The sequence below is a fragment of the Gekko japonicus genome, unplaced genomic scaffold (genome assembly GCF_001447785.1).
Source record: "Gekko japonicus isolate JY-2015 unplaced genomic scaffold, Gekko_japonicus_V1.1 scaffold204, whole genome shotgun sequence".
Classification (NCBI taxonomy): domain Eukaryota; kingdom Metazoa; phylum Chordata; class Lepidosauria; order Squamata; family Gekkonidae; genus Gekko; species Gekko japonicus.
Window position 1 is genome coordinate 1,286,195 of NW_015159716.1, and position 19,390 is coordinate 1,305,584.

At 46.8% G+C, this 19,390-nt stretch overlaps 1 protein-coding gene and 2 non-coding genes across 3 annotated transcripts in view; 2 read left to right on the forward strand and 1 right to left on the reverse strand.

Annotated features, from left to right (window-relative positions):
- LOC107113128 (zinc finger protein 850-like) overlaps positions 1–19,390 on the reverse strand; it is a 148,849-nt gene that overhangs the window by 57,085 nt on the left and 72,374 nt on the right. Inside the window, exons 7-8 of the mRNA XM_015414432.1 lie at positions 11,263–11,282; positions 9,608–10,626 (exon numbers count right to left, since the gene is read on the reverse strand). Of these exons, the coding sequence (XP_015269918.1) occupies positions 9,608–10,626; positions 11,263–11,282 (1,039 nt within the window). The remainder of the gene's footprint in view (positions 1–9,607; positions 10,627–11,262; positions 11,283–19,390) is intronic.
- Positions 2,873–2,945, forward strand: TRNAA-AGC. Its single transcript has one exon. It is a non-coding gene; the product is annotated as a tRNA-Ala (tRNA).
- TRNAA-AGC lies at positions 4,871–4,943 on the forward strand. The gene has a single exon. It is a non-coding gene; the product is annotated as a tRNA-Ala (tRNA).

A 19,390-nucleotide genomic window follows, 5' to 3' on the forward strand; every position in this document is an offset into this window, starting at 1 on the left:
CCTGCGGGCCTCTCGTTAGGGATATTGGGTGGAACTGATTGCATCCATGTTCATAACCATTCATTCCCTAGATTGAAATTTTGTGATTGCAAGATTTGTGCTGCAGTAATTGCATTTAACACCGAAGAAAGCTTTTAGGAATCTCTGCCTCAGATTTTAATACATATGTTGATGATCAACACCAAATAATAATGCTTCTGTTACCATTTTCCAAAACTGAACAGCTCTTGAGCAGTTCCACCACATATGGGGAAAGGGTGCATTATCTGCATGGCAATGACAACATTTCCCATTTAATGTTCCACGTTTTTTAAAACCTGCTAGTGAATAAATGCCATTGCTTGGCCATCTTTTTGCATATGCTGAGGCTGATAGAAAAGATGGAGCCTTTTTAAAAACATAACTGACAGGTTAATTTCACCTACATCTTTTGACCATTTCCCCATATATTTTAAAGATATTTGCTACTTAATTATATCGAAAAATAAATACTGGGGAACAGTTTCTTGCCCCCAACTATCAATAATTCCTTGAAGCAACTTATTTTTCTTATTCTCCCTTTCCTTATTTGACCATCAAAAAGACCACAAACATTTTTTAAAAATGAGGAAACAGGTACAACTATGTAGATTCCATTATATTTCTGCTAAACTATGTAATTTAGTGCTTGGCACACAAATCAAAGTCATGGGCATCTTAGCTCTAACCCTTACAAAATCTAAATACAAGTGATACAATAAAAATCACAACTGCAATAAAAACAATGCATACAACAAAACCTATATAGAAATTTTCTTGGCGTTACAACTTATACAATATATGTTAAAGTGTATTAAATATTATTTTTATTGTGCCTGTTTTGTCTTTGCTTTAGTCTTTGCCTTCACATTTGTTGTGAACCTGTTTTCCTTTGTGAGTGAGCAGGAAAAAACACAACCTCACAAACCCAAATGCTCACTTAAATGTAATGTTATCATTATCAGTGCATATGGCACTTGACAGAATAAAGGAAGAAAGGTCCATGCCTTGAGAAGGTTACACTATAAAATATGACATAAAAATGGAAGTGGGCGGAGGCTGGCATAAAGGAAAAAGAATATGCATAGTTACTCGTGTTTTAGGTTACCTTTGGAGTGCCTTTGGTTGTTAGATGTTTGTGGGTGCTGGGAAACCTCATGCCCCCTGCTGCTGCTCAGCGGGGTGGCAGGAGGAAAATGGCAAGCAAAACTCTGTGTGTGTGTGTGTGTGATCAGTGTCCCTAGCATAATAACTTCATTTCTGGTGCAACCCAGAAGGGACATAATCACTTCGTCATGCTCTAGCATTCACACCAATCTATGGTTAAACCACAGAGTTTTGGGCAAATGCTGGAGCGTCACCCTGGTGCAATGATATCACTTCTGAATCATGCCAGAAGTGACATCATTATCCTGGGGGTGGAGTGTCTATTGCACAACCCCACTGTAAGTCCCTGCCTCCACCATCTGCTGGTTGCCATAGTAATGTGGAACAATGAAAGCTGTCTGCAGTGATTGCTCTATAGTGTAGTGGTCTGTCAATCTTGTACAAATAAAGCGGGGGGGGGTGCGATATCCCAATAATTACACATTATAATCAGTGTAATGGTGATTTTGAGATTAGGAGCTACATCTCCTAGCAGCCCCTGACTTTTCTCTGAGGGGAAGAGGGAGGGAAAAGAGAGGTAGGAGGTCTAAGAATGAACTGCGATGTCAAAAATACCTAGACAGACATGTTTAGGCTTTGGAGCCTGGCACTTGGAAGGCTGTGGAATGTGAATTCAGGCAAAAGTACCGTACATCTACAGGGCAAGGGTTTAGTTTTTACACCTAGGCTGCCAGCAAAAGAGCAAAGGCTTATGGGACTTCTGAACCAAGAAACCAAAGTCAGATACAGCAAAACCTACATAGCAGAGAAAAATAGAAAGGCCCAGGCTCATTGAACTTCAGATTCTGCCACAAAGTTCCAGGCCTTTTTGACCCTTTTGGAGCAGCTGGTAATTTCCCCCAGACAGACAACAGGAGAGACTCGTGGTGTCACTGGGACACAACAGACCCATGGTTCTTCAGCCCATGGCCTTGGCATTACTAGCAGCCCACTTTGATCAGCTGAGCTAGCTGACAGGGGGAGGGGTGGGTTCTGCAGCACACATTTCTCCTGCCACTGACAGAGCCAAGCAGCAGGATTTAACAAGCCACTCAGTTTGGTGTAGTGGTTAAGTGTGCAGACTCTAATCTGGGAGAACCAGGTTTGATTTCCCACTCCTGTGCATGCTGGATGACCTTGGGCAAGCCATAGTTCTGACAAGAGCTGTCCTTGAAAGGGCAGTTCTTGAAAGAGCTCTCTCAGCCCCACCTACCTCACAGGGTGTCTGTTGTGGGGAGGGGAAGAGAAAGGAGTTTGTAAGCCACTCTGAGACTCCAAGTGAAGGGCAGGGTATAAATCCAACTCTTCTTCCTCCTCCTCTTCCTCCTCCTCCTCCTGGTCCAGCCACCTTACGTGTGCTTGTCTCAGAATTAAACCCCAGACTTTTAACAGACAAATAACAGCCCACCAAACTTGATGTGCTGAGCATGCCTGGAGAGAGCGCAGAAGATAGTGGGCCACATTCTATCAAGCCCCACTGTCATTTCCAGGACCAGGGCCTTTTCCAGTGCAGGGGAATTAGCTCTTGCTTAGCATGCGAGAGGTAGTGGGAATCAATGCCCACATTCTCCATCACTGGACAGCCCTGTCTGCTGCCTCCTTTTGCTGCTCAGAGCCATGAGATGCCTGCCTTGGCCCCATACACTAGCAGCCACCCCTGGAGTCTCTTTCCTTCTCAGGATGATGTGAAGTTTTTCTCACCAGCAGTGGGGAATTAGCTCAAGTGGTAGAGCGCTCGCTTAGCATGCGAGAGGTAGTGGGATCGATGCCCACATTCTCCAGCAGTGGACAGCCCTGTCGGCTGCCTCCTTTTCCTGGCCAGAGCCACAGGGAGCAAGATCTGTCCTGGCCCCATCCCCTGCGAACCACCTCTCAACTCTCTCACATTCTCAGGATGATAAACCCTTTTGCACCAGTAGTGGGGAATTAGCTTCAGTGGTAGAGTGCTTGCTTAGCGTGTGAGCGATAGCAGGATTGATGCCAGCATTTTCCAACAGGAGCAGCCTTGCTGCAGAATTGCAGTAGCTGTTTTTTGGCTTTTGGGGCCTCATCGAGGGTGGAAGAGAGCATTTAGTTTGTAACAGCTTCAACTCTTGTATTTTCCAACAAAACAAAACAAAACAAAAACCCTTGTCTAGGATGTCTTACTTTTCTCAAGGTTTAAAAACTGGGAGCCATTTGGAGGGATGTCCTGATGCACAGATCCTGGATTTACTATCAGGCAGGGGAATTAGTTCAAGTGGTAGAGTGCTTGCTTAGCGTGCAAGAGGTAGCAGGATTGATGCCCGCATTCTCCAGCACTGGATGGTTGTTTCTGCTGCCTCCTTTTGCTGGCCAGAGCCATGGGGATCAGAATCCGCCCTGGCCGCCACCCCTTCTCAGGATGGCATGAACCCCTTCTCACCAGCACTGGGGAATTAGCTCAAGTGGTAGAGCGCTCGCTTAGCATGCGAGAGGTAGTGGGATCGATGCCTGCATTCTCCAACAAGAGCACCCTGGCTGCAGTTGGAGGGCAGCTGTGCTTTTGGCTTTTTGTGTCACATGTAGTGTTACCCAAATGGGGTACACGTGGAGGGCCCCTAACATTTGGGGAGTCCCCCTTGCGTGTCAGGTTCAAATACGTGTATACGGGCAAATCTTCATTAAAGGTCTGGTGTATACATGGATCCAGGTCTGGGCAGCACTTCATTGTGAGGCACATAAAGATTCCCAGATGGAAGCAGGAAGAAAATACAACCATTCAAATCTTTACTGGAAAAATATAGGAAATAGAGATGGCCAAAGGCATGTTAAAAGAGAACACACCCATCCAGAGGACTAAAACCAGTGAGGCTGCCTAATACCTGCTAAGAAATTGCTAGAAGTGGGCAATAAAGCAGAGGCAAAGGAAACATACAAGCCCAACACTGCCTAGAGTCAAGATCTGGGAGAGTCTGGTAGTGGGATGATGCATGATACGGAGCAACGCTGCATATTGGGTGATCTCAGTCAACAATCAGGGTGCAGAGACTTGAAAAAGGAAAGGGATTCAAAGACTGAGGCCTGCTCAAAGCCTCCATGAAGGATCCTGTGCAGTGTCACGGGGGCCATAGGTAGGTGAGCCTGCTAGCAAGTTACCAGGGAAACTGGGGCTAATTTTATCTATCAATAATTCCATAATCCGGGGGTGCCGTCCCCTAAAATCAGGATTGAGCAGTGGAAGTTTAAGTTTTATTGGGCAGTTTGGATCTAACTGCAAGGTGGGGAAATGCTGGCGGCTGAATGATAAATGTACCAACAGGAAAAACTGTAAGTGTTGGAGTGAGAGGTTTGCACGATGCTCTCAGGAGACAACCAGGTGTGACTCATGACTGTGCCCAGGGTGGCTGATGAATGTATGCTAAGAGTGATCACCGGGTGGATCCGCCTGTGCATTGGGGTTTTTATTAGTCCTAATCAATGGGAACCAGTGGAGTCTTAACTGGGGAAGAGGTTGAGACCAAGGAAAACCTTCTGCAAAATGGGTGGCTCCCCTCTTCACATGCACGACTGCCTAAGCCCAGCTCAGATGCTTTGCATGCACTCCAAGCATCGGGAGGGACTGAAGAGGGGCACATACAGCCTTTGGGGGTCCCCATGTTGGGTTCCATGTGGTGGGAAGCCATTTGAAATGGGGAGTCGTGCATCAGGAGGTACTGATAGATGGAACCTCTTCATAGGGCAAGCAGGGGAATTAGCTCAAGTGGTAGAGCGCTCGCTTAGCATGCGAGAGGTAGTGGGATCGATGCCCACATTCTCCAGCCCTGGACAGCCTTTTCTGCTGCCTTCTTTTGCTGACCAGAGCCATGGGGAACAGGATCTGCCCTGGCAGCCACCTCTAGAGTCTTCCTTCTTCTCTGGATGATGTGAACCCCTTTCCACCAGCAGCGGGGAATTAGGTCAAGCAGTAGAGCGCTTGCTTAGCATGTGAGCCACAGTGGGACTGAGTCCCACATTCTACAGCAACAGCACCCTGACTGCACAATAAGGGCAGCTGGGCATTGGCCTTCTGGGCCACATGCAAAGTCTCGCCTTTTGCCTCCAACCTAGGATGACATGTGCCAACAGGGTAAAGTAACAGGGGAATTGGGGGAGGGGTCCTTTGACCAAGCATTGAACACGGGGAGCCATTCGAGGGGAGGTCCTGATTAGAGATGTAAAATTTCCGGAAATTTTGAAGCTTGGAAAAAAACCTGGGTTTTTTCCAGTTTTTTTGGGGGGGAACGGAAATTTTCTGAAAAATTGAAAAAAATGCTACATTAGCATTTCTTTTGTCTTTTCTAGATTGAAAGTCATTCTGTTACTTTAGGAACATAAAATATGACTATGGACATTTTTACTTGGCATGAAATTATCACAACTAGCATATTAAAAATATAGTGTACCCAAACAATTATTACAAACAGAATACCCACCCACATGCAAAAACAAAACTGAAACCTCTTTATTTTCTTCTGACAATAGCACCTCCTAAAGGAAGAAATGCATCTTGTTCTTGCATTGGAGAGTTCAGTTTGTAACCTAGGACTTACTTGTCCTCAGTGCACAGAAATTAGATCAATCTGATACGATATATATATATATTTAGAAATGATTTGGAAAATATTTGAACACCTTGTCTTAAAATATTTTATTCATTATGTTAAAATAAAACATTCCATAATCAATTTTTTTTCTTTTTTCAATTTTTCTGAAAAAAACCCAAAAAAGGCTTCAGGGAAAAAACGGGGAAAAACTGTCTTTCCCCGAATTTTCCCGGTTTTTTTCCGGGCCTTCACATCTCTAGTCCTGATGCTCAGTGCCTCTTCCCAGACCAGGCAAGGGAATTAGCTCAAGTGGTAGAGTGCTGGCTTAGCATGCGAGAGGTAGCAGGATCAATGCCTGCATTCTCCAGCACTTGCTGTCTCCTTTTGCTGTCTAAAGCCACAGGGAGTGAGGCTTGGCTTGGCCCTGTACACTAGCAACCACCCCTTGGAGCCTCTGTCCTTGTCAAGGTGATGTGACCCCCTTCTTGCCAGTGATGAGGAATTAGCTCGAACGGTAGAGTGCTCACTCGGCATGCAAGAGGTAGAAGGATTGATTCCTGCATTCTCTAGCACTGGACAGCCCTGCCTGCTGCTGGATAGAGTAAATGCCTAAAATAGTTTTTTTATTTGATTTCCTGGCCAGAGACATAAGCAGCAGGATCTGCTGTGGCCCCATGACCTGGCATCCATCCCTTCTCAGTGACAGAAAATCCTTCTCATCGGCAGTGGGGAATTAGCACAAGTGGTAGAGTGCTCACTTAGAATTAGCTCAAATGGTAGAGTGCTCACTCAGCATGTGAGAGGTAGAAGGATCGATTCCTGCATTCTCTAGCACTGGCCTGCTGCCTTCTTTTGGTGGATAAATGCCTAAAATAGTTTTTTTATTTGATTTCCTGGCCAGAGACATAAGCAGCAGGATCTGCTGTGGCCCCATGACCTGGCATCCATCCCTTCTCAGTGACAGAAAATCCTTCTCATCGGCAGTGGGGAATTAGCACAAGTGGTAGAGTGCTCACTTAGCATGCAAGAGGTAGCAGGATCAATGCCCATATTCTCCAGCACTGGAGAGTCCTGTCTGCTACATCCTTTTGGTGACCAGAGCCAGGGTCAGAGAGGCAACCTACTGATCCTTTACTCTTTTTGAAGAACTACTGCAAGACGAACAGATCCCCCTGATGAAGCCTGTTGGCAAAACACGTAGGGAATTTTTTTGAAATTTAACTGACTAATAAGATACATTTTTACCTGATTTTGCACCATCGGCCTTGGCCTTATTTTTTAATCTCCTTTGACTGGTGTGGCTCTTTATTTTCTTGTTACAATGATGATATGAACCATTTTTTACCAGCACCGGGGAATTAGCTCAAATGGTAGAGTGCTCGCTTAGCATGCAAGAGGGAGTGGGATCGATGCCCACATTCTCCAACAAAAGTACCCTGACCATAGTGAGGGCGGATGTGGCCTTTTGGGTCACATGTAGGGTCTTCCCTTTTCCCTCCAACCCAGGGTGACATATGACAGCAGGGTAGAGTAACAGGTAAATTAGGAAAGCTTGCTTTAACCAGTCATTAAAAACTGGGAGCCATTTGAGGGGCAACCCTGATGTATCGCCCCTTTTCCCACATCAGGCTGGAGAAATAGCTCAAGTGACAGAGTGCTTGCTTGGCACACGAGAGGTACCACCATTGATAGCCGCACTCTCCAGCAAGGGCACCAGTGCCACGGAGTGTTGGCAGCTTTGCACTGACTTTCTGAATCTCATTTAGGGTGGAAGGGTGCTCACTTTGTATGCAAGACTCAACAAGCTCAACTTCCGTATTCTCCAAGGCACCCCCCCTTTTGTCTAGGGTGCTTTGATTTGACCAAGCATTAAAAACCAGGAGCCATTCAAGGGGAGGTCCCGATGCTCAGTGCCTCTTCCCAGACCAGGCAGGGAAATTAGCTCAAGTGGTAGAGTGCTCGCTTAGCATGCGAGAGGTAGTGGGATCGATGCTTGCATTCTCCAGCACTGGACAGCTGCCTCCTTTTGCTGGCCACAGCCATGGCGAACTACACTGGCTCTGGCCCCATGCCCTGGCAACCACCCCTTCTCAGGATGATATGAACCTCTTAGCATCAGCAGTGGGGAATTAGCTCACGTGGTAAAGGTGCTTGCTTAGCACATGAAGGGTAATGGGATTGATGCAGCAGCCATGCACTGGCTTTTGGGGACTTGTTTAGGGTGGAAGGGAGAGTTCGCTTTGTATGTTAACAGGCAACTACCTCAACTCCTTTATCTTACAGGGCTTCCCCCCCTTTTTTCCCCCTAGGAAGCCTTACTTTGCCAAGCATTAAAACTGGGAGCCATTTGGGGAGCAGTCCTGATGCATAGTGCTTCCTCACAGACTAGGCAGGGGAAGAAGCACAAATGATAAAAGTACTTGCTTAGCATGCAAGATGCAGTGGGATCCATGCCTGCATTGTCCAGCACTGCGCAGCCCTGTCTGCATGGTAAGTTCATGCTCTTCCCTTTGAACTAATTCCCATGTAGGGATCACAGGAACAAAAACAGTGCATGGTCATCTTCTGTAGTCCTTCTTGTGGCTTACAGCATCAGTGTTGTTTGTCTAGACTGGTGCCATTCTGTCTTGGTACAAGATCCCATACATCTTTTGCCAAGCAACATGCATGTGATGGTGTACAGCTGACAGGTCATTCTGGCAGGGGAGTTTTTAAGAAAAAACAGATAAAGCCCTCATTTTAAAGCTTGAGAAACCTATGGCAGGCACTGGGATACCGGTTCAAAAAATTATTGAATATATCTGGAAAAGAACTGGGATGTGAAACAAAACTTAATATGTTTAGAGCAATATTAAGTCAAATGATGTTATCTTAAGATTGTAATGATAAGAAAATGATATAATTGATGATGTAAAGTAATGTGGAGTAGGGGGGGAAGCATTGCGGGAAGCCACTGGAGGGAGGGGAGGAAATGGGAATGGGGTAGACAATGGAATGGATGAAATGGTTTATTTCTATATGTTGAATTCCTAAGAAAAATAAAATTTGTTTACCAAAAAAAAAGAAACAAACGACTCACCACCAGCATCGCCTCACCAGTTTCATCACTGACGTTTGCCCAGCTGGAGCCGCCGCAGGGCCCAGGGCCGGGGGGGGCGGGGGGCGGTGAAGGGAGAGGGAGCCACGCCTGAACAGCCAGCCAGAAGAAAGCTGCCACTTTCTCTGGGCCGGACCTGCCCTCCCACCCCCCACCGCCCCAAACCTCAAAGAAGAAGGAAAAAAGAACAACCCCTCAGCGATCCGGGAGTGCCACGCAAAGCTGCCTGGCAGCGTCAGCAGCAGCAGGACCGGTGGGGGTGAGGCGTCCCGGGCAAGGCGGCTGTCTGGGGAGCCACCTCCTTGTCTGTCTATGTCCATGTTGAGAGGGAGGGAGGCGGGGAAGCTCGGCAGGGTGCTTGCTGGTGGCCAGTCGCCGAGGGAGGCAGAGAGAGAGCGCCCCGGCGTGCCCGCAAGACCTGAGGGCTTGTCCGCGGTGTGAGAGCTGTCCCTGGTGTTGGCAATGGTGCTCTCCTCCTCCTTCGGTCGCAGCCGGGTCTGCCTTAGGAATCCCACCAATTAAATCCCCCAGGCCCCCTCCCCAAAAACTCCTTAGCTACGGGACTGAGAAGAATTAATCACATTCAGACAACAAAGTAACAATAGCAGCTGATCCAATCTCAGGTGTGTTTTTAATTCCTTTGCTGACAGTCTTGATATGAGATGGTGAGAAAGATGATACAATTGTATGTGGGAGAACAGTGACAAGGTACGCGTTCACCTCATTGTATGATGATGTCCCTGGTTTTCAGTTTTTGGAAAGGGAGACATTTATTTTATGAAAATCTCTCTTGTGTCCTTTCCCCCTGTGTGGATTCTCTGATGCCTTGTGAGATGAGCATTCCGAGTAAAACTTTTCCCGCATTCATGGCATTCATAAGGTTTCTCTCCAGTGTGGATTCTCTGGTGCTTGGTAAAACATGAGCTTTGGTGGAAGGTTTTTCCGCACTCCAGGCAGGCATATGGCTTCTCACCCATGTGGATTCTCTGATGGATATTAAAGTCTGAGATCCCACGATAGCTTTTCCCACAGACTGCACACGAATAAGGTTTCTCACCAGTATGAATTCTCTTATGAAGGACCAAGTGGGAGCTCTGAGTGAAGCACTCCCCACACTCCCAACAAATGTGCGGTTTCTCTGCTGTGTGAATCTGCTGATGCCTAATAAGGTGTGAGCTGACAAAAAAGCTTTTCTCACAGACCGTGCATTTGTAAGGTTTCTCACCTGTGTGACTCCTTTGATGAGTCACAAGGTTGGAGCTCGCGCTGAAGCCTTTTTCACAGACGGGACATTTATAGGGCTTTTCTCCCGTGTGGATTCTCTGATGAACAACAAGAGTTGAACTCTGAGAGAAGCTTTTCCCACACTCTGGGCATTTGTATGGTTTCTCTCCTGCATGGATCCTCCGATGCTGGACAAGGGCAGAGCCATCACTGAAGCATTTCGAACACACATGGCACACATAGGGCTTCTCTCCAGTGTGGGTTCTCCTATGTATGTTAAGGGGTGAGCACCGCTTGAAGCATTTGCCACAATCAGGGCACTTGTAGGATTTCCTCAGTTTGGGAACTTTCTTTTGTACTGACTTTTTACTGAGATCTATGGCGTTTTCCTCAAGGTGGTCAGATTTACGCTTCCTTTTCCTTGGCTGGGACGTCTGCTGAACTGCAGGCTTGTCTCCACTCTCACGGCATTCTTCCTGATCCAGACTTTGGGAAACATTTGTGTCATCTCTTTTGGGACACATTTCATGCAGAATCTCCTGGTCGGAACTCTCCTGAAGAGCAATCTCCTCCTCGTTCTCACTTGGCATCTTCAACCTATTGGAAAATGGGCAAATCCACACTTGAGATATACTCAAAATCAAATTTGGTCAATTTATCTAGCGTGAATTTATTTACATTATTTATAGTCCCGCTTTCCCACTGGAATTCAAGGCAGATTACTGGAGTAAGTCAATACAACCAACAGGATGGGACATTCAATAAACAATGCAATAGTGTATAGGTTGCAGAACCAACCAGAAGTCTAAAGCACAGAACTGAAGCAAAGCATAAGTGTTAATGTGATACACTGAATGATGAAAATTACACAATGGGACCCGACCCACAGCAAACTATATATCCTAGTACAGACCACAGTCCCAATAATTTATCCAAGTGATTTTGTTAAGCCTTTTGTACAGTGCTACCCTATTGCCTGTAGCAAACCCCTCTTGAAGAATTCAGTTTTGCATAGTTTGCGGAGGTTGATTCCCGGGAGGAGCAGGAATACCAGAAACAATCTACAGGCCATCTAGTCCAGGCCTACCCCATTTCCTGCCCCCTCCCGACTCCCGAGACACATGAAAAGGGCCTCAGCTGCATCTTTCCCGTTGGTAGCCCCCCCCCTTCAGCTCCCCCGTCCCCCCGCGACGGTAGCACAACTAGGGTTGCCATGTCTGGGTTAGAACATACCTGGAGACTTTGGGGGTGGATCCAGGAGAGGGTGAGGTTTGGGGAGGGGCCTCAGCAGGGTACAATGCCATAGAGTCCCCCCTTCAAAGCAGCCATTTTCTCCAGGGGAGCTGATCTCTGCCAGCTGGAGATGTTATAAAAGCGGGAGATCCCCAGGCTCCACCTGGAGGCTGGCAACCATACGCACAACCGGCCGAAGCCTCCTACCCGGGGACATGGAAAACGGGTGGTGGCCGGGAGGGCTCAAGGTCTCTCCGTCCTCCAAGCAACGACCCCTGCTGAGGAATGGGCGCTGCTCGACCCCAGCGGTCTCTAGCTTGGACTTCGATCGACGGCCTCTTTTAGCCACTCGAGTCGTGTCCCGTGCTGAGAACTTATTGAACGCCGCGCGGAGACAATGGGTCGCGTTTCCACCCACGAGTCTGTTCGGCCCCCTCTCCCCAGCGGCGGCTCCACCCACTCCAAGCTGCACCTTCTCCTCCCCGAACGTCCCTCCTCTTTTCCAGATCTGGGTGCTCTCTGTCGGTTTACCCCCTCCGGGAGTGGACAAAGAGCCGGCGTGGCTTGTATTGCCGCTTCTGGCCGCTGCCCCATGTATAATCTGTGTGGTGCTTAAACGTTATTTACTTTATTATTTGGACTTTTAGGACGCCCTTCCCTGCATGCAGGGCTCAGGGCGGTTTACATCAGAACAGAACAATAAATAATCTAGATTAAGTTAGAAACCAGCAATAAAATACAGCACAGACAAAAAAAAACCAGGCTATTTCAAGGTGGTGAGACATTTCCACAAAAATTGCGACCTCCCGTGGCCTCCTGAGGGCAGGTGAGGGGGAGCGGGATACCCAAGAGTGCCAGGCTCCTTAAGTGTCAGAGTAGCATCTCTGGGAAATCTAGGTTCCACTTGTGCAATGGAAGCTTGCTGGGTGACTTGGGGCCAATCACACACTCTTAGTCTGACCTACCTCACAGGGTCGTTGTGAAGATAAAACGGAGGAGAGGATAATGATGTAAGCTAGTTTGGGTCCCCATTGGGATGAAAGGCAGGATATAAGTAATGTAAATAAATATTCTTTGTACACATGTTGAATAATTCTTACTATGTGTATGGGGGAAGGAGCAATTTAAATGTCCCACCCATTCATCCAGGTGGTGCCTTTTTGTACACCCACATGTACTAGGAGTCTGGCCACAGCACGTATCAAGAGTGGGTGCCACCCGCCTGCTTCTACTGCACGTGGTCACCCGAGACTACTCCAATACCCTTAACCACTGCATTACTCTTTCTTACTAACAAATGTAGGTGTGTTCATTGTAATGCACCTGTACATAATGCCACACTCTAATGCATTTGCATGTACTGTAAACATACACACACGGGTGCCAAGTAATGCACCGCCTGCCAAGGCTCATTTCGTAATAGATAGTGGGATGACTTTTTTGCTTTCTAGCAGATCTCTGAACTGAAGAACAAACATCTTCTTGGCTTTTAAAGAGGTGCAGGATCGGCTATTGCAAAGTAAATTGGTACAGCAGGCAGAGTACAGCCCACAACCAAATGTAACTGGGTAGGGGTGGATAAAGATGGGTAGCTGAGTTAGTCTGTATGAAGCAGCAGAAAAGAACAAGAGTCCAGTAGCACTTCAAATACTTTCTTAAATTTAATTAATTTGTGGCAGGGTATGAGCTTTCGTGAGTCACTGCTCACTTCTTACTTTGTTAGTCTTTAAGGTGCTACTAACTGGACTCTTGCTGTTTTCTACTGGGTAGGGGTGGGGGACTTGGGTCCTAGTGGCTGTAACGAGACCAGAAGTGTTACAAGTATGTCTGAATTTTTAAATCTGTGATATGTTGGAGAGTATGCACTGACCATCTATCTTGGATGGCACATGTTCCCTTACCTGAGAAAGTACAGGTGTGTGTGTGGGGGAACTAGAGCTGATTTTAAAATTTGATTTGTTGGATGGGTCAGTAGCGGCATGGTATAGCCTGATCTCATCAGATCTCCAAACTCTAAGCAGGGCTGGTACTTGAAAGGGAGACCAAACAAAGGCTCTGGCAGAGGAAGGCAGTGGCACACCCCCTTCGCTTCTCACTTAAGAACATAAGAAAAGCCAATGCTGGATCAGGCCAATGGCCCATTCAGTCCAACACTCTGTGTCACACAGTGGCCAAAAATACCAGGTGCCATCAGGAGGTTCACCAGTGGGGGCAGGACACTAGAAGCTCTCCCACTGTTGCCCACCCCCCCAAGCACCAAGAATACAGAGTATCACTTGCCCCCGCCTGAGAGTTCCTGTCTATACCTTTACGGCTAATAGCCACTGATGGACCTCTGCTCCATATGTTTATCTAATTCCCTCATGAAGCCGTCCATGCTTGTAGCCGCCGCCACCTCCCGTGGCAGTGAATTCCCACTCCAAGCTGCACCTTGTGTTGATCACCATGTGTTGATCACTCTTTGGGTGAAGAAGTACTTTTATCTGTTATCTGCCCACAAGTTCTTGTATTGTGAGAATGGGAGCAAAGTACTTCTTTCTCTACCTGCTCCATCCCATGCATAATCTTATAAACCTCAATCATGTCACCCCTCAGCTGTCATTTCTCCAAGCTAGAGAGCCCCAAACACTTTAACCTTCCTTCATAGGGAAAGTGTTCCAACCCTTTTCTGCACTTTTTCCAGTGCTATAACATCCTTTTTGAGGTGTTGTGACCAGAACTGTACACAGTATTCCAAATGAGGTTACACCATTGATTTATACAGGGGCATTATGATGCTGGCTGTTTTGTTTTCAATTCCCTTCCTAATAATCCCCAGCATAGCGTTGGCCTTTTTTGGTCAGTTTTGCCTGGAAAGCCCCTTGCTGGAGTAGCCATCAGTCAACTACAACTGAATAGCACTTACATGATTGAGTTATCACTGCTCTTTAACTGACTTGGCCTGTTTCCGGAAGAGCAGAAGGGGAGGATGTCTTACCCAATCTTCCAGTGAACTAGGGTATTGATCCCTAACGTGTTTCCGCGTACCCACTCGCTTCTTCTCCAAAGCAGACAGCCAATCCTGGATCTCCTCCACTTCCTTGGAGTAGGACGACATTCTGAGGAGACCAGAAGTCCTCACCCTTGGACCTGCAGGGTAGCATAACCTTTTGTATGGCAGCCATTTTGCTATCCTGCTCCCTATCCATTCTCACAATTCCAAAGATTGGGGGATGCCAGTTCATACAGCTGCCAGGGGCAAATCTCATATGTTTCTGTGTGTAGACTCCACTCCCACTTTGCATTAAACAGATGGGACCATATGCACAGAGCCCAATCCTTGCACCTCTTCTCTGGCCACTCGAGCTATCTTCTCACTCTCATTTGCCCTCCTTTGAAAAGGGAGGCTCTTCTTCCCTGTACCTTTAGGCCACTCCCATTTGCCTATCCTATTCATTTCTCACTTTTATATGTGACCTTTTAAAATTCACAACAGCACTTTGAGATAGGATAAGCTGCCTTGTAATTATGCTGTGATCCTCTTAGGAGTGGGGGTTATAACCAGGCCTATCTGGTTCCTGTACATTGTAACCATTATGCCCACCTTGGCTTTCTAGGATGTTTGGCTAATCCACAGATCAGGTTGCTCAAACCTGGCTCCACTCCCCTGCAATGTTCCCTCTAAGCTGTGGAGTCTTGTGAGCAAAAATTCTACTCTGTGAGCTACTGTCATTAAAGTTGTGAGCAAGCGATTTGGCTGCTACATAAATTAGTTTGCTCTGGAGCCCTCCTTCCTGAGCTAAGACAAAAATGTGTGAGCCAGAGGCTAAAAAACTGTGAGCTAGCTCACACTAACTCAGCTTAGAGGGAACACTCCTCCCCCCCCCCTCTGAGACAGAAGCCTGACATGCAGCAGTTCTAACAGGTGAAACCTTTTCCTGGCATAGAGATCACAGGATCAGAGAAAACTCCACTTGCTTGACGTTTGCATGTCAAGCTTCATTTAAAGGGAAAGGAGCAGTGCACGTTTTCAAAGGTGGCAGCCTTACCTAGAGAATGCCTCAATATCCCTATACCAGGACACAGGGACCTCCTGTAGCACCATAAAGAAGAATGTGCCATCGAGTTGCAACTGACTCATGGCAACCCCATCCACGGGGCATTCCAGGCAAGGAATGTTCACTGGAGGTTTGCCATTGCCTTCTTCTGAAGAACAGCCCCAGCCTTGATCAACTATCTCCCATCCAAGGGCTGACACACACAAACCCGGCCAAACCTGCTTAGCTCCCAAGCTCTGAGGAGCCCAGGCTAAGCTGGCCTACATTATTATTTCCCATGTTTCACACTTTTAGGTTGATTTTCCATATGCAACCACATGCCCCTCTGTCTGGCTTTGAGTTCTTTAAATATCTCATTTGTGTTTGTGTTCTTTCCATGCCCACACAGAGTTTTCCCAAGAACCCATATGAAGGTATTATTAACTGAGATGGAGGGAGTTTCCCCAATCCTGTGCAGTGGAGATTATGGCAGAGCAAAGAGTAGGATTTCCAGTTTGTAGGGGTGGGGAGGTCTAATCCTGTCCCTTTAACAGAGGTGTGCTCTCCAGAAATTAGGAGGTGAAACCTTTAATGAGCTGGCACTGAAGATTATCTGCCTGTCTGTAGCTCAGCCCGAAGTTAAAGGGGTGGCTACAGGGATCTGTTCAAAACACCCCCAAGAGGCATTTGAATCTTCATCATCCAGTAGCTTACCCACAACAGCCATTCTTTTTTGCTTTCCTTTAAGAGAGGACTGCAAAACAAATTAAGCAAAGTAAAAGGCTTTTTAAGGTGATCTGTCACTGTCTCCATCATTCTAACCCCACCCATCCAAGGAGGTCTATATAACTGATATTTTCCCCAAGCTGGCCCTCTTTTTTAAGAGTCTGAAAGGAAATAGATACAGTTAGAAATGAATGGTTATGTCAGAAGAAGTTTAATGATTTGAGTGGTGAGTGAGGGGGTTTGAATGGAAAGCATCTTTGAAGGGAGAGATTTTGGGGTTTGTAATTTTATTCTGGGTTTAACTTAAAATATTTTTAACTATCATTGTAAGCTATCTTGAACCATGAGGAAAGGTGGGGGATAAGTGTTTGAATAAGAAATAGTTGTTTACAGTGTACATGACAGTTTTCAGAACCCTGAGGAGGTTTTTAAGTTTTTTTGTACTGTGTTTTATTATTCATGATCAGTTATTCTTTCTGTGTAATGGTTTAAAAAACAGTAAACAATAGTATATCTTCTTTGTAGATGTTTATAGGGATGTTCTTAGTAAGGGATGTCCTAGTAAAGTGCTCTTTTTATGCCTAAAATACTGGGTCTCTTTCCTGTACTTTGTTAAAGATCTTTCTGTCTTAGTTATTCATTTTGTTTATGTTTGTCCTGATCTGAGTTCTACTGATATAGCAGCAAAAAAATGTGATAATTCTTTGGGTCAAGTCGATACAAGAAAAATACTAACTGTAATCCTCTGTAAATTAGGTTCCTATGAGCAATCATGTATGCAGAGGAGATAACTTAGAAATATCCACACACACAAGCCTTACCTCTCTCTCTCTCTTTGCAGAATTTGTAAGGGGTGTGAGCAACCTGACTTCTTTCTCTTCTTTTTGGTAACTCCCAACAGCTTGAAACTCCAGGAGCATATATTATCAGACCATTTTGCATGTGTGTTTGCTTTTGGGTAGCTTACTATGTTGGATACAGTTGATTCTAATGAAGTGAGTTCCTGAGGGTGTCAAAATAAGGGGGGAGGCGGCGGCAACTGTAAACACTTTGTGTTTAGGAGCTGTGTTTGATAAGAGAGAGATGAGTCTTCAGAAAGGACACAGCACGGAGGATTGTTTGTATTTTTTAAATATTCTTCTGCAGAAAGAACTTTTTGTCCCCTTCATGAGAGAATCTTGATAAAAAGGAACAAGTGAGTGACTTGTATATACTTGGGGACTGGTGTGTAGAGACAACTGCATTAGCTTCTTTAAGAACTCTCCTCCCAATCACCTACAGGGTGATTGAATAACACTTTATGGGTTTTAAAGGTGCCACTGAACCTTATTCTACCAATCATCTATACAATTCAACTAACTTACAAGGAACTTTGTAGCTTGCTTCTAGACTGTGTAGTCAAGTACAAGTGTTTTAATTTTTTAGGGTTTATTCCCTAAGGGCAAAGTTACTCAGTGCATGCTTGAGAACACTCTGCTTATGGTTCCAGGCTATTGGAAGTCCAAAGTCTGCAACCTTACTGTCCCGCTCTTTTTTTAAAAAAATGGATTTATACCCCGCCCTTCACTACTGGAAGGAGTCTCAGAGCGGCTTACAATCCCTTTCCCTTCCCCTCCCCACAACAGACACCCTGTGAGGTAGGTGGGGCTGAGAGAGCTCTCTCTCAAGAACTGCCCTTGAGAGAACAGCTCTGTAAGAACTTGTGACTGACCCAAGATCACACCAGCAGCTGCATGTGGAGGAGTGGGGAATCAAACCCAGTTCTCCCAGATTAGAGTCCGTACTCCAAACCACTACACCAAACTGGCTTGATCTTGGGGAAAGGGGGAGTAGAAAGCCAAGAGATGAAGCTTCCCCATGATTTGGTCATCTGTTAAAGCCACAGGAACCCTGCCAGAAAACACACCAGCCATCCCATCCTGCAGTGTTGTCCCTATTGTCCTTTCCAGGGCTTTTTTATAGAAAAAGCCCAGCAGGAACTCATTAGCATAATAGGCCACACCCAACAGAAAAACTATTTGCATATTAGGCCACACCCCTGACAGCACAGCTCATTAGCATATTAGGCCACACAGCCCTCATTACCAGAAGTGTGGTCATCCAGTCACACCCACCTTTTGCTTGTTATTCTGTTTACCTTGTTTGTTGTCAAAACCCAAGGCTAATTTTGTAGCAGGAACGTCTTTGCATGTTAGGCCACACACCCCTAATGTAGCCAATCCTAATGAGTTTCTGCTGTTGGGTGTGGCCTATTATGCTAATGAGTTCCTGCTGGGCGTGGCCAACTCGGGAGCCAGCCGGAACTCCGTTCCTGTGCGTTCCTGCCCAGAAATAGCCCTGGTCCTTTCTTTGTTTCATCTCTGGTTGTGAACTGCATATGAATTCTCCTTGTCTTCCAGGCAACAATGGTGCCTAGTGTCAACAGAGCAAGAGAACACAGCCACCGCGATGCTGAGACCCCTCCTGAGGATCCCACCCTGGTCCAGAAGAGCTACCAGTGCCCAGTATGTGGCAAAAGCTTCCAGCGGAGCCCCAACCTTTTTACTCACCAACGAATCCACACTGGCGAGAGACCTTACCAGTGCCCACAGTGCGGGAGATGTTTTAGTCAGCAGTCAAGCCTCACCATCCACCAGAGGATCCACACCGGGGAGCTGCCCTACCCCTGCCCACAGTGTGGGAAACGTTTCCGCCAGAGTTCGAACCTCCTGAAGCATAAGCAGCTCCATGCGGGCGTGAGGCCTCACCTGTGCTCGGAATGTGGGAAGCGTTTTGCTCAGCGCTCGAACCTTCTCACCCACCAGCGGGTTCACACTGGAGAAATGCCTTTCCTGTGTGCTGAGTGCGGGGAAACTTTCAGGCAGCACCGGAGCCTCCTCCTCCACCAGCGGCTCCACAACGAAGATGGACCTTGGGGCTACGATTGCCCTGAGTGTGGGAAAACCTTCTCCCAGAGCTCAGACCTAGTGAAGCACCTGAGGGTCCACACAGGGGAGATGCCGTACAGCTGCCTCTACTGTGGGAAAAAGTTCCGCTACATCTCAAACCTGAACAGGCACAGAAGAACCCATACGGGGGAGAAGCCCCACGCTTGCCGGCAGTGCGGGGAATGCTTTAGCCACTTGTCCAGCCGGAATATGCACGAGAAGGTTCACACCGGCGAGAGACCGTACGGTTGTGCTGAATGCGGGAAGAGATTCCTGTCCAGCTCCAAGCTCGTAAGGCACCTGAGAATCCACTCAAAGGAGATGTCCTTTATCTGCAATGAGTGTGGGAAGAACTTCCTTTGCCATCCAAACCTCATGAGACACCAGCAAGTCCACAGGCCTCACAACTCCTGTTTAAAAGGAAAGCCAAGCTGACGAACAAACAGGCTTCACAAAGTT